Source organism: the organism of the source record quoted next, unplaced genomic scaffold (genome assembly GCF_019419815.1).
Source record: "Pyrus x bretschneideri cultivar Hongxiangsu unplaced genomic scaffold, Pyrus_bretschneideri_v1 Contig1, whole genome shotgun sequence".
Classification (NCBI taxonomy): domain Eukaryota; kingdom Viridiplantae; phylum Streptophyta; class Magnoliopsida; order Rosales; family Rosaceae; genus Pyrus; species Pyrus x bretschneideri.
In genome coordinates, this window is record NW_025999390.1 from 801,407 (window position 1) to 829,248 (window position 27,842).

At 42.2% G+C, this 27,842-nt stretch overlaps 4 protein-coding genes, 2 non-coding genes and 1 pseudogene across 6 annotated transcripts; 2 read left to right on the forward strand and 5 right to left on the reverse strand.

Moving 5' to 3' along the window:
- Nucleotides 1–712: 712 nt before the first annotated feature.
- TRNAE-CUC lies at nt 713–785 on the reverse strand. Its single transcript has one exon. It is a non-coding gene; the product is annotated as a tRNA-Glu (tRNA).
- Nucleotides 786–2,965: 2,180 nt separating this feature from the next.
- Nucleotides 2,966–6,780, reverse strand: LOC103929280 (probable LRR receptor-like serine/threonine-protein kinase At4g36180). Its single transcript, XM_009338449.2, has one exon. It carries the CDS (start codon nt 6,482–6,484, stop codon nt 3,062–3,064), a length of 3,423 nt encoding a protein of 1,140 aa, XP_009336724.1. The 5' UTR covers nt 6,485–6,780; the 3' UTR covers nt 2,966–3,061.
- On the forward strand, nt 6,483–12,194 carry LOC103929287 (annotated as a pseudogene).
- Nucleotides 8,749–8,821, reverse strand: TRNAE-CUC. The gene has a single exon. It is a non-coding gene; the product is annotated as a tRNA-Glu (tRNA).
- Nucleotides 12,195–12,432: 238 nt separating the features above from the next.
- LOC103929296 (kinesin-like protein KIN-7F) lies at nt 12,433–17,937 on the reverse strand. The gene is made up of 12 exons (XM_048577598.1): nt 17,116–17,937; nt 16,739–16,828; nt 16,557–16,657; nt 16,346–16,459; nt 16,185–16,266; nt 16,009–16,076; nt 15,843–15,908; nt 15,619–15,743; nt 15,103–15,415; nt 13,505–15,010; nt 13,085–13,371; nt 12,433–12,955 (listed from the first exon to the last, which is right to left on the reverse strand). Exons 1-12 carry the CDS (start codon nt 17,384–17,386, stop codon nt 12,634–12,636), a joined length of 3,345 nt encoding a protein of 1,114 aa, XP_048433555.1. The 5' UTR covers nt 17,387–17,937; the 3' UTR covers nt 12,433–12,633.
- Nucleotides 17,938–18,563: 626 nt separating this feature from the next.
- LOC103928257 (protein ACCUMULATION AND REPLICATION OF CHLOROPLASTS 6, chloroplastic) lies at nt 18,564–21,988 on the forward strand. The gene is made up of 6 exons (XM_009337271.3): nt 18,564–19,088; nt 19,367–19,591; nt 19,676–19,936; nt 20,034–20,982; nt 21,266–21,402; nt 21,496–21,988. The coding sequence occupies exons 1-6, from the start codon at nt 18,579–18,581 to the stop codon at nt 21,784–21,786; spliced, it is 2,373 nt and encodes a 790-aa protein (XP_009335546.2). The 5' UTR covers nt 18,564–18,578; the 3' UTR covers nt 21,787–21,988.
- A 105-nt stretch (nt 21,989–22,093) lies between these two features.
- Nucleotides 22,094–27,526, reverse strand: LOC103929305 (kinesin-like protein KIN-7F). The gene is made up of 12 exons (XM_048577608.1): nt 26,741–27,526; nt 26,383–26,472; nt 26,196–26,296; nt 25,986–26,099; nt 25,825–25,906; nt 25,649–25,716; nt 25,495–25,560; nt 25,271–25,395; nt 24,760–25,072; nt 23,177–24,667; nt 22,771–23,057; nt 22,094–22,640 (listed from the first exon to the last, which is right to left on the reverse strand). Exons 1-12 carry the CDS (start codon nt 26,901–26,903, stop codon nt 22,319–22,321), a joined length of 3,222 nt encoding a protein of 1,073 aa, XP_048433565.1. The 5' UTR covers nt 26,904–27,526; the 3' UTR covers nt 22,094–22,318.
- Between the last annotated feature and the right edge of the window lie 316 nt (nt 27,527–27,842).

A 27,842-nucleotide genomic window follows, 5' to 3' on the forward strand; every position in this document is an offset into this window, starting at 1 on the left:
AGATGTGATGGCAGCAACGACGATGATGTTGACGGCGGAGGGTTGAGAGGGGCGCGGATGTGGAGGAGAAGACGGTGTTGTTGGAATTGTAGTTAGGATTGATGGCTTTGCGGTCTTATTCCGAGGCAAGGTTGCGATCATGGCTTCGTGGCCTTGTTCAAGGAAGGAGAAGAAGCTGCTCTTACTCTGTTGGAGGCAAGCCTTGCAAGTAATTTTCAAGATCCTGAGGATCCGACGGGAAGGGATCCGGAGAGGATCCTTTCCCTTATTTTAGTGGCCACGTAAATTGAAATCTTTTGCGAGTCTTTTTTATCTTTGAAAGAATATACAAGCGTGACAAAATTATCAGCTGATCTCCTTTTGAAATTAAAAAAAAAAAAAAAAAAAAATCTGTTTTGTTTCTATTAGCAAGTTAGTTCAATGTGCTCATGGACCCTATAAAATATCATGAAAACGACACAGACCACCAGAGTAAAGGAGCAGGAAGTACCTCTCACTATTCAATTGCAAAGACATGTCACTCTCATAGACTTTAACCTTATTTGCCTCTATTTCAATTACGCCTACATTTGTTGGGCCTTTGGCATAAGCCCGTATGAAATTATGAAACCAAAGATAAAAGTAAGGGCTTGGTAATGTAAGAAATTAGGCCATTGGCATAGGCCCATATGAAATTAAACACCCAAAAGCAAAAAATTATAAAAAGAAATGTTTCCGTTGCCGGGACTTGAACCCGGGTCTTTCGGGTGAGAGCCGAATATCCTGACCAACTAGACTACAACGGATTGTTGATGTGAGTTGCACGCATATATTATAAATAGTGTAGTAATCAGTAGGGGTCCTCACGGATCAAATCTTTGAATTTTTGAAGTGTATCTTTGTTACACTTGTATGCTTAAAATGCCTATAGGAAAAACTGAGGGCTGATTTACACCATGGTTTGCTAATACAAACATTGCACGTAGGTTGTATTTTGTGGAAAACAATCCTCGTCAGATCCTTTTCTTAGGGATCTCGTGATTTCACCTGTTCATCGTATATCGTGCAGTCAGTTTTCGTTAAGTTCTATTTATACTTAATTTTAAATTTTAAATTTTGAAATGATTTCTGATTGCACGATATACGATGAACGGGTAAGATCAAGGGATCCTTAGGAAAAGATTCGGTGAGGATCCTTTCACGTATTTTGTTACCTTTGGACTTCAAATAGGCTGCAATTTTCAATGCAGACGGTTCTAGCTAGTCAAGCTCCCGTACTCAAGTTTTTTTTCTTCAAAATATGGGATTATAAATATGAAGTCAACACTCGCTTAACGTGTTTTCGTATTTAGTAGTACTTCACATAGTCATATTGGGTCAATACCCGATTACAATGCCTTTGTGAATTAGAGGCCAATAATGACTTAGAAGGGAGTAATAACTTACACAAAGTCATTCATGCCATTCAAATCGCTTCCGTCATACGAACGACATAAGATATAAAATGTAAAGTATACAACGAGCGATACATGAAAGTTTATCTCGTAATAGAGGGTGCTAGTGGTAGCTTGTGTATGGCCCGAGCGAGTTATGAAATGCATGCAATGACAATGGAAGTGAGAACGACATGTCATGCAATTGAATACAGTGAATAGTTTGTTCCCTTATTGATAGTCTGTTCGTTTTTCATGACCCGATTAAATGTGTTGTCGACCTTCATTTGATATTTGTTATACATCCATCGTGCATGCCCATCCTCGGTAAAATTCACCTTCATTTTAACCACCTAAACTTTTCACTTTTCCACTTTTTTTTGACTTGGTCACGTACTCTGCAACCTTTCTATTATCATCTCTGTTCTTGTTCTTATTACTCAGTGGTGATGTCTCAGTCTGATGCAGTTGTGGGATCCACAACAACTACACAGTTTTCCATGTGCCAGTCCTATTATTGTTTACAACTGTTTTAATCACGAGAAATTTTCTCTTGCAAACAAGATTTCATTAGCGTTAAAGTCACACATGTATATTAGATGTTTGTTGCATGGGATGAATTATAGACGAGAACATTTTATCAGAGAATAATTTACATAAAATGTGTTTACTTACAATGAATTCGTTCGATATAAAGTATAATAAAAAAAATTGAAGGAAAAGGTCAGTGTCGGTTCACTTCGAATGCTCTTTGGACCGGTCAGGGACCACGTGATGGTCAACACTTTCTCGACTAAAATCCGACGTGCAATGCCCAAAGAATCTTGATTAGCGTAGGGGTCCGACACTTCCGTGGGTCCCGACGCCTCTGCAACTCTTTTTTCCGATAAAGACGCCTATGCCCTGGAGGGAGACGTCGTATCTTAACGGCTACTTTTCCCTGTCTTCAGGGCTCGACACGTGGCCCATCCCGATTGAGAATTTGTCACTTGGCGGGAATTAGAATATCTGAACAAAAAAAACAAATGAGTTTTAACGAAACATTTTCGGTACTATTTATTTTTAACGAAAAATCATATTTTTACATTTTTCTGGTACTATGTAGTACAATTTTATTTGTTATTTTTCATTAAAACTAAACTTTTTTGAACTTTTCGTTAGTTTTCTTAAGAAATAAACCTTAACCTACACCAAACCACTAGAATGAAATTGAATGATGATGTTCTGCTTAAATATTTGAAGTGGTCATTAAACACTAACTTAGATATCGCCACCGTAGCATATCCGTTGTAGTCAAATTCTCCCCTTACGCAGTAATATTTGTTTGCTAGAAATAACTGTCTCAAAACATACGAGAAAACAAAAACGTTAAAGTGATACCGTCTCAAATAAACTATGCGACGCGAGGTTAAGCACTTAGCGATGCATAATAGTTACGAACACTGTCGCCTTAACATTCTTTAACGTCCATGATTCAAGAGAACTTAGTTTAAGTCTTTCGGCGCTGTCAGGTGCAAGTTATGAAATTGAGCAAAAGCAGGAAAAAGGAGGAATAAAGGGCAAACCAATAAGTACATACAACTGCAGAAATGAAGACGATGATGATTGAGGATAGTGATTTTGTTAAAATTAAAAAATTAAATTAAAAATTAGACCGGTGAAGGCAGAGAGGTGGGATCAGCTGAGGACGGAATATCCTGTGCGACCCTGCAACCTTCAAGCATGAACACAATGTCGGCAATCAGCGGCCGATCAAGCGGATCAGGAGCCGTGCAAAGAAGCCCCACTTTCACTCCGAGCAAGAACTCTTCCCAATCCGACGATTCGGGGTCAATTTCGAGCAGCCCGGGCTCAAGCAGCTCGGAAACTTGACCACTCTGCAGCTGCTTCTTCACCCACTTGACAATGTCTTCGTCTTGTGTAAACATCACCGGCTTCCTCCCGGTTAAAATCTCCAACAATACAATCCCGAAACTATACACGTCGGCTTCTTTCGTCGCTTGCCCCGTCAATGCAGCTTCAGGGGACACGTAGCCTAAGGACCCAATCGGCGTAGTAGACGATGAAGCTTCTGCTGGTGTGGCTATGGTTAGCCGGTCTAGTCCGAATTCGGACAAATGCGCTTCGAAATCAGCATCGAAAAGAACGTTTTGAGGCTTTACGTCGCCGTGTACGATTGACATGGAGTGGAGGAATGCTAATCCGCGGGCAATGCCGAGCGCAATGAGGTGCCGCATTGGCCAATTTAGTACGTGCCCGTCTTGGTGAGATGCCTCTTGGAGAAGAGTGCCTAAGTTTCCATTTGGCATGTAATCGTACACGAGGAGCCTCACGTCGGGAGGACCTGCGTAGTAGCCTCGGAGGACTGTTAGGTTTCGATGCTTCACCTTGCCGAGAGCTTCAGCTTCTTTGCGAAAACCACCTTCATCGAGGAATCCATCGGGAAGACGCCGAATTGAGAGCACCATTCCATCTTGGAATGTAGCCTTGAATACAGGTCCATATCTTCCCCTGCTTAGCACATTTTCCTCATCAAATTGTCTTGTTGCTTCTAATGCCTCCGCATACGTGATCTTGCTGGTGAACATTACCAGTTTTGGCCCTCCATTTTCTCCACTTCCCCGGCTCCTGTCTCCTGAGCTTCCTCGTGGGCTTGTTCGCTTCTTTTGGGGCCCCGTTACCATTTCTCTAAGCTTTTTCCGCCATCGCAAGAGGCTGTAAACGTAGCCACAACAACACAATGCCAGAACCAAAGCTCCTGCCACAGCCACCCCAATTAATAAAATCAACCTATTCCTTTTTCTCCTCCTCACAACTGCACATTCTCTACTCAACGGCTTCCCACATAAACCTCTGTTCATTGCAAACACAGAAGGATCGTTGAACTGGGAACCCAGCGGCTTTGGAATCTCTCCAGAAAGGTTGTTGTTTGACAAATTCAGGCATTTCAAGTGAGGGACGAGGAGCGAAAGATTATCTGGGATGGCGCCGCTCAGCCTGTTAGAGGAAAGATCTAACACTGTGAGGTTCAATAACTTAGGCAATGAGTTTGGTATTTGACCCGAAAGTTGATTGCCATCCAACAACAGAGAAGTCAGGGAGGAGCAGTTGGAAATCTCCTCTGGGATTTCACCTGTCAACTTATTGTGACCTACATTGAGCTCTTTCAAATTGGAGAGGCGACAGATATCGGCTGGAATTTCGCCTCCTAATTGATTAGAACGAAGCTCGAGCACTCGAAGATTCAAACCATCTCCAAGCTCTTGTGGGATTGTGCCCGAAATGCGATTTCCAGACAATGATAGAACAAGTAATGAGTTGAGAAATCCATAAGTGGTGGGAATAACACCAGTAAAGGCATTGGAAGACATGTTTAGATAGATCAAACTAATCAAGCTACTAAAACCTTGAGGGACATCTCCAGATAAGTGATTTTCCTGTAGAGCAACCACTTGTAAATTTGGCAACCCGAAAATCTGAACCGGCAACTCCCCGGAAAGCTTCTGCTTACTCAAATCCAGTGTTTCAAGCTTCATCAAACCACCAATGCTCGCAGGAACACTCCCCGAAAACCCGCAATTGCTCAAATTCAAAACCTGCAAGCTCTTCAAATCTCCAACATTAATAATCTCACCAGAAAATCTGTTGTTACTCAGATTCAAACTGGTCAAGTTGCTTAGCTGCATCATGAGCTCATCTGGAACTTTCCCGGTCAGATTATTGTTGCTCAAATTCAAGGATTCGAGCTGCGAAAGCGCTCCTAAACTTGCCGGAATGTCGCCGGAGAATAGATTCCTACCCAAAGACAACACCTTCAAGCTACTCATTCCTCCCAAAAACAAAGGAACTTGGCCCAAAAATCTGTTTCCTTCAACATCAAGGACCTGTAACAAACTACATTTCACAATCTCACTGGGAAGTTCACCAGTCAGCGAATTATTTGCCACCCGAAACTCCTCCAACCGGAGAAGATTGCCAATCTCCGCCGGCAGTTGACCCGATAACATGTTTCCAGAAAGATCTAGAACTCTCATAATTGTTGTCACGTTTGTCAACCAAGAAGGGAACGGTCCACTTATCCGATTGGATTTTAAGTCCAGAACCCCCAATACACTCGAACATTTTGAGATATCTGGCGGCTCAGCAATGCTCGTGAGCGCATTGAATCCGAGCTCCACGATCCTCATCGACGAGTCGTTGTTAGCAGTATTGCACAACAACGACGTGGGGACAGACCCTGACAGCTCGTTCTGTGACAGCGACACCACCTGAAGCTTCGGCATCGCTCCGATCGTCGTCGGAACCAGACCTCTCAGCGAGTTGTCGTCGGCGCTCAAATGTACGAGCGAGGAGCAGTTGGAAATTGCTGAGGGCAGAGTGCCATACAGCTGGTTCGAGTCAAACCACAGATATTCAAGATTCTTGAGACCTCCGATGGTTGCCGGAACCACGCCGGAGAACCGATTGAACGAGAGGTTGACGAGCTGGAGGCTTGAGTCGGCGGAGAAATTCGCCGGAATCTCCCCGGCGAATGTGTTCGATGAAAGGTCGAGGAACCGAAGGCTCACCGGAATGTCGCCGGAGATTTTTCCGGAGAGGAAGTTGTGAGCGACGTTGAGGATTTGGAGGTTGGTGAGGTTGAAAATCGCCGGCGGGAGAGTCCCGGAGAGGGAGTTGCCGTGCAAGTAAAGAACTCGTAACAAAGCGCATTGGGAGAGAGAGGAAGGTATAGAGCCGTTGAGGTTGTTACTGTGGAGGCTGAGCTTGCGGAGGTCGCGTAGGTCGGCGAGGTGGTCAGTAATTCGGCCGCCGAGGTGGAGACGAGGCAGGCGGAGCTCCTGAACTCGGTTATCGTCACAGCCAACGCCACGCCAGTCGCACGGGGCTGACGGCGTGGACGCATCCCAGCCGTCCAGCGCGCCAAGCGGGTCGTAGAGGTTGCGCTTAAACGCCATTAACGCTTGGATCTCCGGTAATGATGCTTGCCGTTGAGCGGGAGTTAAAGCGGCGGCGAAGCAAATAGGAACAGCAAATGCTACGATGAAGAGGAAGTAGAAAGTAGCCGTTGCCATGAGTAGTGCTGGGTATGCGGTGAGGTCAGAGAGAGTAGTGGAACGCAGAATGTGCTGGGTATACAATTTCAACTTTATGTTAATTGTTGGGTGTTTTTGGTGGCAGTGGGAGGAGTGCTGGGTTTGTGGTCGGGTGGGAGGAGCGTGTGAAGAAACGGAAGGGAAAGGGGTTTTGAGAGAAACGACGCCATATGCTGCGCTTGGAGGGCAACTAATTTGTGCGTCTGCGTTTGTGTTCCCCACCACTATCGCTCTGGATTTTTTATTTTTTGTTTTTCCCGTTTCCCCAAAAGCTATAATCTAAAAGAAACCTTTTTTATATTGACCAAAAAATATTAAACCTTTTTAATTTGTGAAAGTGACCGCAGAAAGTCTCTTCCCGGCGAGGTTCTTACATACGGCCGCCGTGGGCCGGCACTCTCTCACATAAACGGAGCCCCTGCAAGGCCGGGTAATACCCAAATATGAGACGACTGGGTAATTCGTGCCGGACGTGCCACGTAGTCAGCAAACAGGCATTAGAATTTCTCAAAAAATTTATATGATGGTATCGTCACGTATCGTTATTTATTTACTTGTCTTGCAACTCATAATTTATTTTTGTTATTGACATAAGTTTCTTAGTTTTACTATCATAGAGCTACGGAGTATTAATAAATTGTTCTTCTCATGTGTTTGTTTGAGAAAATTTATGACAATTTTAGTACTTTTCATAAAACTTAAAACGCTTGTAACTATATTGGAGAACTAAAAACGTTCTTCTGTCGTATAATCACTTATCGTAGGAGCACTTGCTTTCTCATAAAGTACTAGTTTAAAATTTTCAACATGTTTCTAGTAAAATACTTATAATATAAACAATTATGCAGATGACATTTAATTCTCTCCATCTATTTTCCCTAATAACTAATTATTTAATCCAATAATAATATCGTTCTACTAAAAAAACACTTATGAATTAAGTGATCTCTAGAAAAGTAGTCTGAAGATGACAGAATTATTAATGCATGCATAAAAGTGAGTGATGTGTAACTTGAGAAATGTTAAGGAGACTCTCTTAACAGTATAACTCTTCATGAACTCACTGTAACCTCATGTTTTTAACATAATATTTTACAATGTTGACATAAGAATTATCGATAAACTGTAAAATGATAAATAATTCATAAAAATTATATTTTGAAATAATATATTTAACATTTCTCCTTATACTTAAAAGCGAGAGATGTGTACCTTATTACATGTATTTATTTATCAATGTCGCTCACACGTATTATAACTGACAAGATAAGAGTGTAGCGCGACAATGTGATCAATCACATTGAAATTTTTAACACGTCATGATATCACATTACACATTTTTTTAGGGAATAACTCACTTTTCATTGGTCTTTCTGTTTTTCTGTTTCTGCGATTTTCTTAATTCTAATGGGCCATGGCCCATGATGGGCCCCTGAATCACGAACTTCTCTGAGTTTTTGTCAATGTGGAGTTTGATAATTTCACCCCAAGAGACACGTTGACTGGTTTCCTGGGAAAACGATTTTTAATTTATTTTATTGTACAAGTGGACATGGAATCCCGCCAATTATATAACGGCTTAAGGATAACGTTTCTGTTATGAATTTCTTTATTCACATCACCGGAGAAACGGACAAAGTAAGTATTTTTCCTACTTCGTAGCCTTTGCATTTTTTTCTTCTTCAGCTTATTCCGTGACGATGACCGTGACCGTGACCTATTTATTTTAGTTAAGATTATTGAATAAATTTTCATAATATTAAACTAATATTATATTATTCACATAATCAGACAAAAAATACGTCACGGCTATGAATATGGAATAAGCTTTAACTAGTATTGCATTAGTTACAATTGCGCTTTCATGTCACCTGTATTCGAATCTTTCTTTCATACAATATAATTTAGAGAACTTTAAAGAAAATCTTCCGATACTGTTTATTAAAAAAAAAAAAAAAAACCACATTTTATACTAAAAAGTCAATCATGGTACTATTCACTTTATCATTTATTTTGTTCTTATCGTTAAAACTCAAAATTTTCAAATCATTTTCATTAATTTTCCTTATAATTTAACATAGAAAATTACTTGTATTTTAAGAAGAAAAAAAAAATAATAATGTTTGAAGTTGGGCCTATATCCACAACAATTTTTTGGGCTAAGGATATGAGAGTAGCGTCTCAATGAGCGTTTAACTGAAGCCCATATGAAAATAAAAACAACAAAAAGTATATAAATAAAATTCCGTTGCCGGGACTTGAACCCGGGTCTTTCGGGTGAGAGCCGAATATCCTGACCAACTAGACTACAACGGATTCGTTGTTTAAGAAATGTTAATTTCCATATGTTGAGTTGAAGCCAACAGATAACAAAGAAAACTTAGACATAAGTCTCCCAGAAATGACGGCGAGGGTTTAAGCAGACGCGTCAAACTCTCCAATGGAGACCCTCAAACACTTCGGCATCGGCTTCTCCACTCCCCGCCTCCTCCTTTTCCGCCACCACCTGCTTCGCCAGCAAATGGGCCGAGCGCCTCCTCGCCGACTTCCAATTCCTCGCCGACTCATCCTCAGACCACCATTCCCTCTCCTCCACCACCGCCACTCTCGCTCCTTCCCACCTGCCTCCCGCAATTTCTTCCCCCGAGCGCCACGTGTCCATCCCCATCGACTTCTACCAGGTGCTGGGCGCCCAGCAGCATTTCCTCGGGGACGGTATAAGGAGGGCGTACGAGGCTAGGACTTCCAAGCCGCCTCAGTACGGCTTCACCCAGGAGGCGCTGTTCAGCCGGAGGCAGATTCTTCTAGCCGCTTGCGAAACCCTAGCCGACCCCGCCCTCAGAAGAGAGTACAATCAGGGCCTTGCCGAAGACGAAGATGGAACCATCATCACTCAAGTTCCTTGGGATAAGGTAATTGTGTGGTTTCACTTCATTGTGTTCTGTTTGGTTGCTGAGAAGAAATTAAGAAAACGTGGTATTGAATTCTGATTCTAGTTAGTTTTATCTACATTACTACGATTTCCAAGTGAAAATTGATTGAAAATAAAGGAAAATTTGGAGTTAAAATTAAATTTTTTCATTGGCTTTTTTCCGCGTTACTGCGATGGATTAGTAAACAAACAGAGAGCGGCTGTATTTTATCGTGTTAAGCTATTTGTAGGTTCCTGGAGCTCTGTGCGTGCTGCAAGAAGCTGGGAAGACTGAGCTGGTTCTTCAAATTGGGGAGAGTTTGCTAAGAGAGAGGCTGCCCAAGTCGTTCAAACAAGATGTCGTTTTGGTCATGGCACTTGCTTACGTTGACATGTCGAGGGATGCAATGGAATTGTCCCCGCCTGATTTTGTTCGGGGTTGTGAAGTGCTTGAGAGGGCTTTGAAACTCTTGCAGGTAATAGAGTCCTCATAATGCAATGTCTTGTTTGTTTCAGTTGTATTACAAATTTTGATGCTTCAGACTGATCTTCAACATGCAGGAGGAAGGTGCGAGTAGCCTTGCACCTGATCTTCAATCGCAAATTGACGAGACACTGGAAGAGATCACCCCACGTTGCATTTTGGAACTTCTAGCTTTACCCCTCAGGATTGAGTACCGATCAAGAAGGGAAGAGGGCCTCTATGGTGTGCGCAACAGTACTGTGGTCTGTTGGAGGTGGGGGAGCAGTTGCAATTGCGGGAGGTTTCACTACGTGAAAATTTCATGAACGAGGCCTTCTTACATATGACAGCAACTGAGCAGGTAGCTATTCCTGTGAATTCCTTCCCATGCCCGTACCGTGTGCTTTCCACTCAATTGTCTAATCTCTTTGTTGGTTTGTTCTTTTTTTCTCTCTAAAGGTTGATTTATTTGTCGCAACCCCAAGTAATATCCCAGCAGAAAGCTTTGAAGTTTATGGAGTGGCACTTGCGCTTGTTGCTCAAGCCTTCATTGCTAAGCAGCCTCATCATGTTCAAGATGCTGATAACCTATTCCACAAACTTCAGCAATCTAAAGTAACAGCTGTAGGACATTCTGTCGATGTAGTGAGGTATACTTTGCTTTAGAGAGGGGTCTCTGTTCACTTCTTCTCGGGGATCTTGATTAGTGTCGCTCATGGTTGGGCCTTGACAATGATAATTCACCATATAGAAATCCATCTGTTGTAGAATTTGTCTTGGAGAACTCAAGGGCTGAAGATGAAAATGATCTTCCTGGACTTTGTAAGCTGTTGGAGACGTGGTTGATGGAGGTGGTACTCCCCAGATTTAGAGACACAAAAGATATAGAGTTCAGACTTGGAGATTACTATGACGATCCTATAGTCTTGAGATGCTTAGAGAGGCAGGACGGAACTAATGGTTCGCCCTTAGCTGCCGCTGCTGCCATAGTGAATATTGGAGCTGAGGCTACTGCAGTTCTTGGTAATTTCAAGGCGAGTGCAATTCAGGCATTGCAGAAGGTGTTTCCTCCAGATCACAGGGATGAGATTCTTACACCTCAAGAAGATAACGAAATGAATTATCCATTTCTTCCTGTGGAAAATGGAGAGCCTCTGGAAGAATCTGATAGAGATGAATCTGTCCATGTAGGTGAGGTTTCTGGAAGAAATGCTTCTATTGGAATATGCAAGAAGAATTGATGACTGACAAAATCAAAGACGCAACTGTTAAGATTATGTTTGCTGGTGTGGTAATTGGACTGACGTTGATTGGATTGAGGTATTTACCCACAAGGAGGAGCTCATCCAACCTGCATAGAGAACTTAGCTCAGCGACTGCATCTGATGTCACAAGTGCAGGTATGATTTTAACCGTGCATTAGAGTATTAATAAAATGATTAACAAAGCCTTATTTTCGTCAAGTTATGAAACATGAAAAGTACTTATGATATCTTTGCATTTTCCACTTCAATGTGCTTGATGACATGTTATTTCACTCAACCAGAAAAGCCGGTGGTAGTATTTCGCTAGCTATTTGTCAAAGTGCTATGATGAATCTTTCAATAGCCAGTAGTACCTGGGATATTTCTTCCTTTGAGTCAGTCCATTTCACTTCGTAAGCTTGCCGCTTTGCTCTTGATGCAAGGGGATGAAGATTAATTCATATAACCATGCCAGGGCTACCAGGAGATGAAAAATCTGCGGGAAATACCCAAAATGGATGCAAGAATAGCTGAAGGTCTTGTTCGCAAATGGCAGAACATAAAATCTCAGGCCTTCGGACCTAATCATTCTCTGGAAAAATTATCTGAGGTAGGGAATTCTTTAGTTGTTGTGGTTGAATAAAGATGTCATTGAGCTAGTCACCAGTTTTGATGCATGTCCTGACATTGTTAAAACTGCCAGGTTTTGGATGGTGAGATGTTGAAGATATGGACAGATCGTGCAACCGAGATTGCACAGCTTAACTGGTCCTATGAATACACCCTGTTGAACTTGAGCATCGACAGTATGACTGTATCGCTAGACGGGCAGCGTGCTGTGGTGGAAGCAACTCTTGAAGAGATGGCCCAGTTAACTGATGTGCTCCATCCGGAGCACAATAACTCAAACAGCAGAGCGTATACCACAAGATACGAGATGTCTTGTTCGAGCTTGGGATGGAAGATCAGTGAAGGAGCCGTCCTCCAATCATAAAAAAAAACGTTGTAAAGTACGCTGACGCTCTTTTGTAAATGCTGTCTTGTTTTTCTATTTAAGTTTATTCTTTGTAAGTTTTACGCTCTCTGGGTGCGATTGGCAAGATTTACGTGTTGTTACCAGTCCACGCGTATAAAACAAGAGATATATCATATAAATAAAGAATAGAAGAATAAGTTCATTGGTAAAATGTTTGAGTTCATATAATCAGTCAAAATTAGTACAAGTTTGTCGACCTGGCCACAGAAGGGGACATTTCTTCCTAGTCCGGCCTGGTTGGGGAGCCGTATTATGTTTAACACGAAAACAGAGAGATATAACCATTGTTTCTGTGCCTGCAATTTACTGCCGCAACCATAGATTAACAGTGGAAGGAATCAAAGAACCATAGTACAGCTGCAGATTTCCGTTTAGTTTACAATGCGCATCTCCACTCCAGCTGAGCTGGTGCGAGACATCATATTCTGTACAAAATATTTCTACGAGTTAGCTTCGTCTAACTGGTGCCGAATTCTACAGAGTAGACATGGAATCTCTCCAAATGGAGGATTTCTTGTTTATAGGGTGAGATAAGAAGCTGAGTCCGAGTATCTCCTTGGGAGCATCGAGTGGTGCAACAAGGTCAACCAGCTTCGCAACAAGGGTGGCGCTCTCCCGGATGTGCCCCATGTCCATTGTGCTCGTCCATATCAAGTTTGCCAACTGCAGACTCCTCTGCTTTGTGTTTAGCCTAATCCCCCACTTCTGGTAGAGCCTTTCTTTTTCCTTTGTCGATGCAAACCTCTTCGGCACTTTCTTGGCTAACATTTCTCTCTCTCGCTTAAGAGCCTTCATGCTGTTTCAGATTACAAATTAAGAAAAACAAAATTTAGGTTAGAGATCTCCCGCTTTAACGCGGTTAGGCTCACAGTATCAAAATTTCAAATGTGTGTTTCGTGCTGTTGAAATGATCCGAAATAACTACCTTCCAGCCTGTGTGGGAGCTTGGCGGGATTTTAGATTGCTTCCTTCAGAGAAGGTGTCCTTGAGAATCGTCAACCTTCGTAGCTCTACCTCCAAGTAGAGAAAATCAGACGGATCACCATTGTAAAGAATGAAGAAATGTGTCCTGTGAACCAATGGCACAAAGCAAGCCTCCCACAGCTGGATTATTAGTCCCCTCTGTGTCTCGAAATCAAGGCGCCAATTAGAAGGGGTTCTCAAAGGATGTTCTGCACGATTGTGCCTCCTCCGTCCTGCTCCTCTTTGTGCCTGTCACCAATAATCACGCATGATTAAAGTTCGTGTCTTCGAAATATATGTTCATTAATTACTAACCAACCAGTAATCACCATTGTGTTAGAGAGAGAGAGAGAGGATAAGAAAGAATGAGGGAGGCTGTTACCTCGTACTTGTCTTCCTTGCGTTCATTGGCGAAATTGAGAACGCTCATATTATCCTCTACGTCAGACTCCGAGACATTGGGGATAACTTTCCAAGCCACTGGAGCACTCAAAACTGACTCTAATTGAGAACTAGCTCTGGTTGAGCTTCCAATTTCGGAACCTTGCTTCGATTTATGAAATAGCTTCCAACGCAAACCTTTTGAACTTCTAGGCCAGCCTTCAGAGATGTCCTGTGCACTAGCTGCCTCCGTGCTTTCCTCTGCCTCTACGTGAACGCTCAAAATAGAATCTTGATCAGAATCTCTTCTTGGTAACTTTCCGGCATAGCCACCATACTTGGATCGAGAGTTCTCCCCCTGATGGACTTTTGGTTTCCTATGAGGAAATTCCTGCTGTGTAATAACCTCTGTGTCCGGCTGATCTCTGGCACCATCTAGGACCATTGGAACACTCGCAACAGAAGCTGGAAAATCTTCCCTAGATATACTTCTACTGTGGGCACCTTGCCTTGATCTGGAAGGTCTCCGTTGGAAACCTTCAGCAGGTGTTGTGTTCTCGTTTAGTTCTGCCTCATGCAATGCGAAAGAAGATGGACTCATGATAACCGCCCTGCAACTTCGACTTCTAGACAAATTCATACTTGCAGTGCTAGATTCAGAGGAAGAAGGAGATTGTTCCGTTGGGGCAAGATTAACAAGGTTGTTAATTGTCCTTTGCATTTCCTGAATCTTTTTCCGCATCGCTTCATACTCTGCATTAACGTTATTCAACTCCTTATCTCCTGTCTGCTGCATGGGAGCGGTCGCGGCTAAGTTTTCTCCATTTTCTTCAGAACCGCTTAAAATCAAATCAAAAGTGTTCTGGTCCATGCTTGATATGCATCTAATTTCCTTGCAGCTATCTTCAGATTCCGCACGAGATGCTTCTGCAATAACTTCAGATTCTGCTTCACTTCTTTGTGCAATAACTTCAGATTCTCCTCGATTTCTTTGTGCAATATCTTCAGATTCTGTTGGACATCTTTGTGCAATATCTTCTGGTTCTGAATGAGATCTTCCTGCAATATCTTCAGATTCCGTCGGTTGTGTATTATCTTCAGGTTCTGCCTGAGATCTTTGTGCAGTATCTTCACATTCTGCGTGAGATATTTGTGCAATATCTTCAAATTCGGCATGAGATCTTTCCGCAACATGTGCAGACTCTGCAAGATCCTCCCAATCCGGCAATGAATCAAGCCCAACAAACTCTGGAGCACTACTGTCCAGCAGAAAGTTTTCTTCAGAGCTCGCAGAAAGCTGACGGTTGTGCTTGTAGGAACCAGTAAAACTAGGTATATCAGTAATATCACATGCGTTGTCTGCTTTTACACCCACGGATAATGACTCAGCTCCTGAATTTTCACCTATTCTTGGAACTTGGCTGTCTCCAGTTGATTCTAGCAAATTCTGAACCCGAGATTGAGCAAGATCACGTTGCTGAGTCAGTTCTTTGATCTCCTTATCCATCTGCATAAATTTCAGATTCAATAAGAAGATTAGGAAAGGAGAAAGTGTCATGTGCAATTATGTGTATGTATGAGTCATAGGAGTCTCATCACCTGTTCAAGCAGAAGTTCTTTCTCTTGCATTGACTTTGATGCTAAGCTCCTCAACGCGTCTTCCATTTTCGCTAGTTCTTTCTGAAGTTGCTTTACCAACGCCTTATCTGATCTTACTACGTTGACCTTTGCATTAGTAGTCACCTCTTTCGCACAACTTGCAAAGAAGAGAGTGTTTTTCGATTGCTCAACGTGACTTCGTGCAGGGCTCAGTGTGCAAATGATGGCTGTCCTGGCATTGCCTCCCAACGAGTTTTGCAGTATTCTTGTTAGCTTCGAATCTCTATAAGGTACGTGTCCATTCTTTCCCTTGCTGCATCCATTCACGACATTAAATTGATTAAGAAAACATAAAATGGTTAAACAAGGTTAGATAAGAAAAATCAAGTTTTCATCGGCTGGTACAAACCACCCCGAAGAAGAAAATAATTTGCCACATCGTCAATAGACATGACGCCGAGTGTACATTTATATAAAATAAGCCCTTGTCTGGAGTATAGGGAAAAAATATTGAACCTTAGTTTGCGAATTACAGTTCCCAGGGTCAGTAAGCTTCGATTTATGTGGCAGCCTTCTTTCAATCTCATACCAGCTGATAACGCTTGAGAAACACGCTCACTGCCCGCAAGATCAACAAAATTCTGCGCAGAGAGTCAAATTTTTTACTGCTAATAATACCATTGTATAAGATCCTCATGAAGGAAATGTTTCTTCGCAAGGAAAGATAAGTACTTCCTTACCACAGTAGCTGCAAGTGTGCTTGAACTTTGAATGCCTAGGTATTCTCGAGCGGAACTTTCAATTGTCTGTTGGATCCGTCAATTCAAAAAAAAAAAAAAAAAAAAAACATTTACAAACAAGTTGTTAAGTCAAAATGGAATGTAAATGCTTTAGTGACAAGCATACCAGTCGCAAAATCTGATGAGATCTTGAGCTAGTTTCGTTCAGAGAGGTCTCTCCGATCTTCCTCTGAGCTGCAAGAATCAAGGACCAATATAAGAGTATATTTTCCGTCTGTGAAAATAAAACTAACACGAATACCATGTAATCCTGTGAGACAAACATAATGCAAGTGTGGTTACCTTCACAGACGGAAAGAAGCTCCTCTAGGTGGTTCCGGTCTCTCAAAATCTCTTCTGAAAGTTTCTCGACAACAGTACCTTTCTGTCGGAGTGGCATTATTAGAAAACCTTCTACTAATTCATCTGAATTATACACGTTAAAAATAGAATACATCATTCACCTCTGGATCGTCTAGGAGCCTAAGTTGAGCAATCTCGGAGCTGAGGAGGTCTCTGACAGCTTCGTTGTAGATCTCCATGGCGGAGAACTTCAACACAAATTCCCTATCACTATGCTGAAACACAACAAATGGTTTAAGTTATGTCGGTGTCCGAAAAAACATAGTCAGCTTGATATAATTTGGAATTGAAGACTCAAAATACATCACTTACTTTCTCAATGTAGTCGTATATGTCTGCAACTGCATAATCTGTGATTCCTTTCATAGTGTATGTTTTTCCACTGCTTGTTTGTCCATAGGCAAAAATGGTTGCTGAACACGTATATATCGCCGAAACAAATGAGATTTTAGTCAGAAATATCCAAAAACGAGGATAATAAGGAGATTACTCACAATTGATGCCGTTGATGACCGAAAGCGCAACCTCTTTAGCTCCCTCATCATACACCTTCGTCGTGGGACAGTCCCACCCAAATACTCTGTCTATCCCCAAAGGATAGGGAAACAAAGAGAAAGGACATCAAAACAGATTCAAAGTTTTCAAATATAATGAAAAATTACTTCATAAAATGACGGAAAAGAAGAGAGAGTTGTTATTGACGCTAAAAAAAAATCATTTACTCTTCCCTGCTTTATTTTTCACATTGTGAGGAAGGCCAATACAGTTCTCTTTTCTTCCCTAGCAAGAAATATCAATTCTGGACCGCTAATAACAATTCCTGAAAGAAAATTTTCAATATTAAACAAGAATGGACATGCATGTCGTATACCAAAACCATAAGCAGAGGGAGACATGGGGCGATCATGATGGCTGTTGTTGTACATGACGGTGTTGTCCTTGACGCACCAATCGGAAACATCGTTCTTTGCCTTCTCCTTGTCGTTCAACGGCCTCAGCCGAACCGAAACGAGGATTTTCTCCTCCACAGACATCGATGCCTCAACTTCTCCTCTTTTCCTACCGAAAACCCAGGTTGCTTCACGCACAAACAAAACCCGCAAAAGCGTCAAACTTCCCCAATTTCGCTCTCCCACATGCATGTACGTGAGAGAGTGCTGCCACAGCGGTCAAATCATTTGAGAGCGAAATTCACTGATGAAATTCTTCACCGTTCGCAATGCGGGCCGCCATTCAAATTCCTTCGCTCAAATCCCACAAATCCCTCAATGCAGGTCGAACGAACAAAAAGTTCAAACTTGATAAATAAATGGCATAAATTCCCCTGAGCAGTTCCACATCCAAATCGAAGGCGCAATTCAACCAAATCCAACCACAACGACAACAGATACGAGGCAATGTAGACAAACTGAAAGAAATCCGATTATACGAAACAAATAATGTCTATATTTTATTTTTCCTTTTCTTTTTACCACGGTTCGAAACCGTAACAAAAAAACACGAAAGAAAGGGAAAGACGGAACGGCCAAAACGTCGGCGGCGACGATGTCAAAATTTTATGGAAAGTGGAGAGAAATTTGGCCGAACCGTGAGAACCAGGAGGGTTCTGGCGATGCGGGAAATGAAGGAATTAGGAACGGTTGGCGAAGACCGTTGCCGTCCCCTCTCTCTCTCTCGCTCTTATTTGGATTGCTGGCTGCCTCTGATATACAACTACCGCGGCAAATTTCCTAAAAACTAATAAACTTACTATTTTGACCTCCAGCTTGCCAAGTATTAACGAGCATAACAGAGTAGACGTACTTATCTTGATCAACTAAGTTTATAGTTTATTAATTAATGTTAAATATTGTGTAATTGAAGCTTAATCAACTAATTTTATACCATTGACATAATGAACCAATAAATACGTCATCAGTTACAGAGTGGCTTCATGTCACTCGAATTTGGATCTCTCTTCCATACAGTATAATTTGAAATAGAAGATTACTTGTATTTTAAGAATAAAAAAAAAAACTTGACAATGTTTGAAGTTGGGCCTATATCCACAACATTTTTTTGGGCTAGAGTAATGAGATCAGCGTTTCAAATGAGCCTTTAACTGAAGCCCATATGAAATAAAAACCACAAAAAGAAATCCGTTGCCGGGACTTGAACCCGGGTCTTTTGGGTGAGAGCCAACTACACTACAACTGATTTGTCGTTCACATCATTGAAATAAAGCATTATAAACTCCTCTTTAGTTGAAGCCAACAGATTACGCGAGAAGGAAACATGGATATAAGTCTCCCAGAAATGACTGCCAGGGTTTAAGCAGAGGCATCAAACTCTCCAATGGAGACCCTCAAACACTTCGGCATCGGCTTCTCCACTCCCCGCCTCCTCCCTTTCCGCCACCACCGGAAACCCCAAAAGCTCCCTCCCACTATCTGCTTCGCCAGCAAATGGGCCGAGCGCCTCCTCGCCGACTTCCAATTCCTCGGCGACTCCTCCTCCTCCTCCTCAGACCACCATTCCCTCTCCTCCGCCACCTCCACTCTCGCTCCTCCCCACTTGCCTCCCGCAATTTCTTCCCCTGAGCGCCACGTGTCCATCCCCATCGATTTCTACCAGGTGCTGGGCGCCCAACAGCATTTCCTTGGGGACGGTATAAGGAGGGCGTACGAGGCTAGGGCTTCCAAGCCGCCTCAGTACGGCTTCACCCAGGAGGCGCTGTTCAGCCGGAGGCAGATCCTTCTAGCCGCTTGCGAAACCCTAGCCGACCCCGCCTCCAGAAGAGAGTACAACCAGAGCCTTTCCGAAGACGAAGATGGAACCATCATCACTCAAGTTCCTTGGGATAAGGTAATTGTGTGGTTTCAATTCATTGTATTCTGTTTGGTTGCTGAGAAAAATGAGAGGAAAGTAATGAATTTGTTGAGAATTTAAAAAATGTGGTATTGAATTCTGATTCTAGTTAGTTTTATCTGCATTACTACGATTTCCAAGTGAAAATTGAGAGAAAATAATGGAAAATTTGGTATTAAAATTTAATTTTTTCAATGGCTTTTGTCCGCATTACTGCGTTTGATCAGTAAACGAACAGAATTCGGCTGTATTTTATCGTGTTGAGCTATTTGTAGGTTCCTGGAGCTCTGTGCGTGCTGCAAGAAGCTGGGAAGACTGAGCTGGTTCTTCAAATTGGGGAGAGTTTGCTAAGAGAGAGGCTGCCCAAGTCGTTCAAGCAAGATGTCGTTTTGGTCATGGCACTTGCTTACGTTGACATGTCAAGGGATGCAATGGAATTGTCCCCGCCTGATTTTATTCGGGGTTGTGAAGTGCTTGAGAGGGCTTTGAAACTCTTGCAGGTAATGGAGTCCTCATAAGCAATATCTTGTTTGTTTCAGTTGTAGTAAATATTTTGATCCGTAAGACTGATCTTCAACATGCAGGAGGAAGGTGCGAGTAGCCTTGCACCTGATCTTCAATCGCAAATTGACGAGACACTGGAAGAGATCACCCCACGTTGCATTTTGGAACTTCTAGCTTTACCCCTTGGGGATGAGTACCAATCAAGAAGGGAAGAGGGCCTCCATGGTGTGCGCAACATACTGTGGTCTGTTGGAGGTGGGGGAGCAGTTGCAATTGCTGGAGGTTTCACTCGTGAAAATTTCATGAACGAGGCCTTCTTACATATGACTGCAACGGAGCAGGTAGCTATTCCTGTGAATTCCTTCCCATGCCCCTACTGTGTGCTGTCCACGCAATTGTCTAATCTCTTTGTTGGTTTGTTCTTTTTTTCTTCTAAAGGTTGATTTATTTGTTGCAACCCCAAGTAATATCCCAGCGGAAAGCTTCGAAGTTTATGGAGTGGCACTTGCGCTTATTGCTCAAGCCTTTGTTGGTAAGAAGCCTCATCACATTCAAGATGCTGATAACCTATTCCAGAAACTTCAGCAATCCAAAGTAACAGCTGTAGGACATACTGTCGAAACCTATAGTGAGGTAGACTTTGCTTTGGAGAGGGGTCTCTGTTCACTTCTTATCGGGGATCTTGATGAGTGTCGCTCATGGTTGGGCCTAGACAATGATAATTCACCATATAGAAATCCATCTGTTGTAGAATTTGTCTTGGAGAACTCAAAGGCCGAAGATGAAAATGATCTTCCTGGACTTTGTAAGCTATTGGAGACATGGTTGATGGAGGTGGTATTCCCCAGATTTAGAGACACCAAAGATATAGAGTTCAGACTTGGAGATTACTATGACGATCCTACAGTCTTGAGATACCTAGAGAGGCTGGACGGAACTAATGGTTCGCCCTTAGCTGCTGCTGCTGCCATTGTGAATATTGGAGCTGAGGCTACCGCAGTTCTTGGTAATTTTAAGGCAAGTGCCATTCAGGCATTGCAGAAGGTGTTTCCTCCGGGTCACAGGGATGAGAATCTTACACCTCAAGAAGATAATGAAATGAATTATGCGTTTCTTCCTGTGGAAAATGGAGAGCCTCTGGAAGAATCTGATGGAGATGAATCTGTCCATGTGCCTGAGGTTTCTGGAAGAAATGGTTCTGTTGGAATACGTGAAGAAGAATTGATGACTGACAAAATCAAAGACGCAACTGTTAAGATTATGTGTGCTGGTGTGGTAATTGGACTGACAACGTTGATTGGATTGAGGTATTTACCCGCTAGGAGGGGCTCGTCCAACCTGCATAAAGAACTTAGCACAGCGACTGCATCTGATGTCACGAGTGCAGGTATGATTTTAACCATTTATTAGAGTATTAATAAAATGATTCACAAAGCCTTATTTCCATCAACTAAGTTATGAGACATGAAAATATCTATATTTTGGCATTTTCCACTTCAATATGCTTGATGACATGTTATTTCACTCAACGTAAAAGCCCCTGGTAGAATCTTTCAATAGCCGGTAGTGCAGGGATACTTCTTCCTTCGAATCGGTCCATTTCACTTCGTAAGCTTGCCACTTTATGCTTGATGCAAGGGGATGAAAATTAATTCGTATAACCATGCCAGGGCTACCAGGAGATGAAAAATCTGCAGAGGAAATACCAAAAATGGATGCAAGAATAGCTGAAGGTCTTGTTCGCAAATGGCAGAACATAAAATCTCAGGCTTTCGGGCCTAATCATTCTCTGGAAAAATTATCTGAGGTAGGGAATTCTTTAGTTTTTGTGGATGAATAACGATGTCATTGAGCTAGTCACCAGTTTTGATGCATGTCCTGACATTGTTAAAACTGCCAGGTTTTGGATGGTGAGATGTTGAAGATATGGACAGATCGCGCAACCGAGATCGCACAGCTTAATTGGTCCTATGACTACACCCTGTTGAACTTGAGCATCGACAGTGTGACTGTATCGCTGGACGGGCAGCGTGCTGTGGTGGAAGCAACTCTTGAAGAGATGGCCCAGTTAACCGATGTGCTCCATCCGGAGCACAATGACTCAAACAGAAGAACGTATACCACGAGATACGAGATGTCTTGTTCGAGTTCTGGATGGAAGATCATTGAAGGAGCTGTCCTCCAATCATAAAAGAACGTTGTAAAGTACAATGACGCGGGTGTAAATGCTGTCTTGTTTTTCTATTTAAGTTTATTCCTTGTAATCTCGTAGTATCTCAGATCTTTTGTCCCAATCAAATGTGTTATTTCGTTGAAGTTTTACGCTCTCTGGGTGCGATTGGCAAGAGGAGAGCGTATAAATAAAGAATAGAGGAATAAGTTCACTGTTAAAATGTTTATGAGTTCGTATAATCAGTCAAAATCAGTACAAGTTTGTCGGCCTGGCTACAGAAATCGACCTTTCTTCTTAGCCCAGCCTGCCGTGTTTCTATGCCTGCAATTTACCTGCGCCATGGCCGTGGAGACCCCTCTTGCTCCTTTTTCTCGTCCTCCAGTTTGCCAGCATATATTAACAGTGGAAGGATTCAAACAACATAGTAGTAAAGCCACAGATTTCCGTTTAGTTTACAATGCGTATCTCCATTCGAGCTGAGCTGGAGCGAGACATCGTATTCTGTACAAAATATTTCTACGAGTTACCTTCGTCTAACTGGAGGCGAGTTCTATAGAGTAGACATGGAATCTCTCCAAATGGAGGATTTCTTGTTTATAGGGCGAGATAAGAAGCTGAGCCCGAGTATCTCCTTGGGAGCATCGAGTGGCGCAACAAGGCCAACCAGCTTCGCAACAAGGGTGGCGCTCTCCCGGATGTGCCCCGTGTCCATTGTGCTCGTCCATATCAAGTTTGCCAACTGCAGGCTCCTCTGCTTTGTGTTCAGCCTAATCCCCCACTTCTGGTAAAGCCTTTCTTTTTCCTTTGTCGATGCAAACCTCTTCGGCACTTTCTTGGCTAACATTTCTCTCTCTCGCTTAAGAGCCTTCATGCTGTTTCCGATTACAAATTAAGAAAAACAAAATATAAGTTGGAGATCTCCTGCTTTAATGCTGTTAGGCTTGAAGTATCAAAATTTCAAATGTGTATTTTGTGTGCTGTTGAAATGATCCAAAGTACTACCTTCCAGCCGCTGTGAGAGCTTGGCGGGATTTTAGATTGCTTCCTTCGGAGAAGGTGTCCTTGAGAATCGTCAACCTTCTTAGCTCTACCTCCAAGTAGAGAAAATCAGACGGATCACCTTTGTAAAGAATGAAGAAATGTGTCCTGTGAACCAATGGCACAAAGCAAGCCTCCCACAGCTCGATTATTAGTCCTCTCTGTGTCTCGAAATCAAGGCGCCAATTGGAAGGGGTTCTCAGAGGATGATCCGCACGAATGTGCCTCCTCCGTCCTGCTCCTCTTTGTGCCTGTCACCAATAACCACCCACAATTAAAGTTCGTGTCTTTGAAAGATATGTTTATTAATCACTAACCAACCAGAACCAGTAATCACCATTGTGTTAGAGAGAGAGAGGGAAGCTGTTACCTCGTACTTGTCTTCCTTGCGTTCATTGGCGAAATTGAGAACACTCATATTATCCTCTACGTCAGATTCCGAGACATTGGGGATAACTTTCCAAGCTACTGGAGCACTCAAAACTGACTCTAATTGAGAACTAGCTCTGGTTGAGCTTCCAATTTCGGAACCTTGCTTTGATTTATGAAATAGCTTCCAACGCAAACCTTTTGAACTTCTAGGCCAGCCTTCGGAAATGTCCTGTGCACTAGCTGCCTCTGTGCTTTCCTCCGCCTCTACGTGAATGCTCAAAAGAGAATCTTGATCAGAATCTCTTCTTGGTAACTTTCCGGTGGAGCCACCATGCTTGGATCGAGAGTTCTTCCCCAGATAGATTTTTTGTATCTTATGAGGAAATTCCTGCTGTGTAATAACCTCTGCATCGGGCTGATCTCTGGTGCCATCTGTGTCCATTGGAACACTCACAATAGAAGCTGGAAAATCTTCCCTAGATATACTTCTACTGTGGGCACCTTGCCTTGATCTGGAAGGTCTCCGTCGGAAACCTTCAGCAGGTGTTGTATTCTCGTTTAGTTCTGCCTCATACGACACAAAAGAAGATGGACTCATGATAACCGCTCTGCAGCTTCGACTTCTAGACAAATTCATACTTGCAGAGCTAGATTCAGAGGAAGAAGGGGATTGTTCCATTGGGGCAAGATTAACAAGGTTGTTAATTGTCCTTTGCATTTCCTGAATCTTTTTCCGCATCGCTTCATACTCTGCATTAACGTTATTCAACTCCCTATCTCCTGTCTGCTGCATGGGAGCTGTCGCAGCTAAGTTTCCTCCATTTTCTTTAGAACCGCTTAAAATCAAATCAAAAGTGTTCTGGTCCATGCTTGATATGCATCTAATTTCCTTGCAGCTATCTTCAGATTCCGCATGAGATGCTTCTGCAATAACTTCAGATTCTGCTTGATGTCCTTGTGCAATAACTTCAGCTTCTGCTGGGCATCTTTGTGCAATATCTTCAGGTTCTGCATGACACCTTTGCACAATATCTTCAGATTCCGCTGGTTGTGTATTATCTTCAGGTTCTGCCTGAGATCTTTGTGCAGTATCTTCACATTCTTCGTGCGATATTTGTGCAATATCTTCAAATTCTGCATGAGATCTTTCCACAACATGTGCAGACTCTGCAAGAGATTTTTCTGCAAGATCCTCCCAATCCGGCAATGAATCAAGCCCAACAAACTCTGGAGCACTACTGTCCAGCAGAAAATTTTCTTCAGAGCTTACAGAAAGCTGACGGTTGTGCTTGTAGGAACCAGTAAAACTAGGTCTATCAGTAATATCAGATGCGTTATCTGCTTTTACACCTGCGGACAATGACTCCTCAGCTCCTGAATTTTCACCTATTCTTGGAACTTGGCTGTCTCCAGTTGATTCTAGCAAATTCTGAACCCGAGATTGAGCAAGATCACGTTGCTGAGTCAGTTCTTTTATCTCTTTATTCATCTGCATAAATTTCACATTTAATAAGAAGATTAGGAAAGTAGAAAGTGGCATGTGCAATTATGTGTATGTATGAGTCACAGAAGTCCCAACACCTGTTCAAGCAGAAGTTCTTTCTCTTGCATTGACTTTGATGCTAAGCTCCTCAACGCGTCTTCCATTTTCGCTAATTCTTTCTGCAGTTGCTTTACCAACGCCTTATCTGATCTTACTACATTGACCTTTGCATTAGTAGTCACCTCTTTTGCACAACTTGCAAAGAAGAGTGTGTTTTTCGATTGCTCAACATGACTTCGTGCAGGGCTCATAGTGCAAATGATGGCTGTCCTGGCATTGCCTCCCAACGAGTTTTGCAGTATCCGTGTTAGCTTCGAATCTCTGTAAGGTACGTGCCCATTCTTTCCCTTGCTGCATCCATTCACGACATTAAATTGATTAAGAAAACATAAAGTGGTTAAACAAGGTTAGATAAGAAAAAAAAACGTTTTAATCGGCTGGTACAAACCACCCCAAAGGAGAAAATAATTTGCTACGTCATCAATAGACATGACGCGGAGTTTACATTTATACAAAACAAGCCCTTGGTGTATGGAAAAAATATTGAACCTTAATTTGCGAATTACAGTTCCCAGGGTCAGTAAGCTTCGATTTATGTGGCAACCTTCTTTCAATCTCGTACCAGCTGATAACGCTTGAGAAACACGCTCACTGCCCGCAAGATCAACAAAATTCTGAACAGAGAGTCAAATTTTTTAGTGCTAATAATACCATTGTATTAGATCCTCATGAAGGAAGTGTTTCTTTGCAAGGAAAGATAAATACTTCCTTACCACAGTAGCTGCAAGTGTGCTTGAACTTTGAATGCCAAGATATTCTTGAGCGGAACTTTCAATTGTCTGTTGAATCCGTCCATTCAACAAAAAAACATTTACAAACAAGTTCTTATGTCAAAATAGAAAGTAACCGCTTTAGTGATAAGCATACCAGTCGCAAAATCTGATGAGATCTTGAGCTAGTTTCGTTCAGAGAGGTCTCTCCGATCTTCCTCTGAGCTGCAACAATCAAGTACCAATTTAAGAATATATTTACCATCTGTGAAAACAAAATTAACACGTATTTCATGTAATCCTGCGAGACAAACATAATGCAAGTGTGTTTACCTTCACAGACGGAAAGGAGTTCCTCTAGGTGGTTCCGGTCTTTCAAAATCTCTTCTGAAAGTTTCTCGACAACAGTTCCTTTCTGTCGGAGTAGCATTATTAGAAAACCTTCTACACATTCATCTGAATTATACGCATTATAAAGAGAATACAGTATTCACCTCTGGATCGTCTAGGAGCCTGAGGTGAGCACTGTCGGAGCTGAGGAGGTCTCTGACAGCTTCGTTGTAGATCTCCATGGCAGAGAACTTCAACACAAATTCCCTATCACTATGCTGGAACACAACAAATTGGTTTAAGTTATGTCATGTCGGAGAATACATAGTCAGCTTGGTATAAATTGGAATTGAAGACAATATATGATCACTTACTTTCTCAATGTAATCATAGATGTCTGCAACTGCATAATCTGTGATTCCTTTCATAGTGTATGTTTTTCCACTGCTTGTTTGTCCATAGGCAAAAATGGTTGCTGAACACGTATATATCACCGAAACAAATGAGATTTTTGTCACACTTAAATATCTGAAAACGAGGATTAATAAGAAGACTACTCACAGTTGATGCCGTTGATGACCGAAAGCACAACCTCTTTAGCTCCCTCATTGTACACCTTCGTCGTGGGACAGTCCCACCCAAATACTCTGTCTATCCCCAAAGGATAGGGAAACAAAGTGAAAGGACATCAAAACAGATTCAAAGTTTTCGAATATAATAAAAACAAAGAAGAGAGAGTTGTTATTGACGTTCCAAAAAAATCATTTAGACTCTTCCCTACTTATTTTTCACATTGGGAGGAAGGCCAATACAGTTCTCTTTTCTTCCCTAGCAAGAAATATCAATTCTGGAGTGCTAATAACAACTCCTGAAAGAAAATTTTCAGTATTAAACAAGAATGGATATGCCTGTCGTATACCAAAACCATAAGCAGAGGGAGACATGGGGCGATCAGGATGGCTGTTGTTGTACATGATGGTGTTGTTCTTGACACACCAATCGGAAACATCGTTCTTGGCCTTCTCCTTGTCGTTCAATGGCCTCAGCCTAACAGAAACGAGGATTTTCTCCTCCACAGACATCGATGCCTCAACTTCTCCTCTTTTCCTACCGAAAACACAGGTTGCTTCGCGCACAAACAAAACCCGCAAAAGCGTCAAAATTCCCTAATTTCGCTCTCCCACATGAATGTATGTGAGAGAGTGCTGCCACAATTGTCAAATCATTTGAGGGAAAAATTCACTGATGAAATGCTTCACCGTTCACAAATGCGGGCCGCCGCTCAAATTTCTTCACTCAAATCCCACAAGGCAGGTCGAACGAACAAAAAATTTCAAACTCGATAAATAATTGGCAGAAATTCCCCAAATTTTCGAACTTGGGCAGTTGCACATCCAAGCCGAAGACACAATTTCAACCAAATCCAACCACAACGACGAAAAATGCGAGGCAATGTAGACAAACGGAAAGATATCTGATTATACGAAACAAATAATGTCTGTATTTTATTTTTCCCTTTCTTTTTACCACGGTCCGAAACCGTAACAAAAACAAAAAAAAAAAAAAACGAAAGACGGAACGGCCAAAACGTCGGCTGCGACGATGTCAAAATCTTATCAAAAAAGGATAGAAATTTGGCCGAACCGTGAGAACCAGGAGGGTTCTGGGCTGTGGGAAATGAAGGAATTAGGGACGGTTGGCGAAGACCGTTGCCCTCCCCTTTCTCTCGCTCGCTCTTATTTGGATTGCTGTCTGCCTCTGATGTACAACTACCGCGCCAAAATTCCTAAAAACTAATAAACTTACTATTTTGACCTCCAGCTTGCCAAGTATTGACGTGCCTAACAGAGTGGATGCACTAACTTGATCAACTAATCCACATTTTATTAGTTAATGTTAAATATAGCGTAACTCAATTTCGACACTCGTTTAATTATCATTATGTATGCCAAGAAGATCTTAATTTTAGTCGTATATGTTAAAATAATAAACAAATTGAGTTAGTGTTGATACACAAATAT

Excerpts from the sequence above, each read along its gene's own strand:
- LOC103929280 (XM_009338449.2), bottom strand. The coding sequence starts at position 6,484 with ATGGCAACGGCTACTTTCTACTTCCTCTTCATCGTAGCATTTGCTGTT.
- LOC103929296 (XM_048577598.1), bottom strand. The coding sequence starts at position 17,386 with ATGCATGTGGGAGAGCGAAATTGGGGAAGTTTGACGCTTTTGCGGGTT. Across the intron at positions 15,909-16,008 it reads CTCATCAGATTTTGCGACTG|ACAATTGAAAGTTCCGCTCG; the intron begins GTATGCTTGTCA and ends CGGATCCAACAG. Across the intron at positions 12,956-13,084 it reads GCTCCCACACAGGCTGGAAG|CATGAAGGCTCTTAAGCGAG; the intron begins GTAGTTATTTCG and ends AATCTGAAACAG.
- LOC103928257 (XM_009337271.3), top strand. The coding sequence starts at position 18,579 with ATGGAGACCCTCAAACACTTCGGCATCGGCTTCTCCACTCCCCGCCTC. Across the intron at positions 19,937-20,033 it reads ATATGACTGCAACGGAGCAG|GTTGATTTATTTGTTGCAAC; the intron begins GTAGCTATTCCT and ends TTTCTTCTAAAG. Across the intron at positions 21,403-21,495 it reads CTCTGGAAAAATTATCTGAG|GTTTTGGATGGTGAGATGTT; the intron begins GTAGGGAATTCT and ends TAAAACTGCCAG.
- LOC103929305 (XM_048577608.1), bottom strand. The coding sequence starts at position 26,903 with ATGTCTGTGGAGGAGAAAATCCTCGTTTCTGTTAGGCTGAGGCCATTG. Across the intron at positions 26,297-26,382 it reads GGTCATCAACGGCATCAACT|CAACCATTTTTGCCTATGGA; the intron begins GTGAGTAGTCTT and ends ATACGTGTTCAG. Across the intron at positions 25,396-25,494 it reads GCACACTTGCAGCTACTGTG|AATTTTGTTGATCTTGCGGG; the intron begins GTAAGGAAGTAT and ends CTCTCTGTTCAG.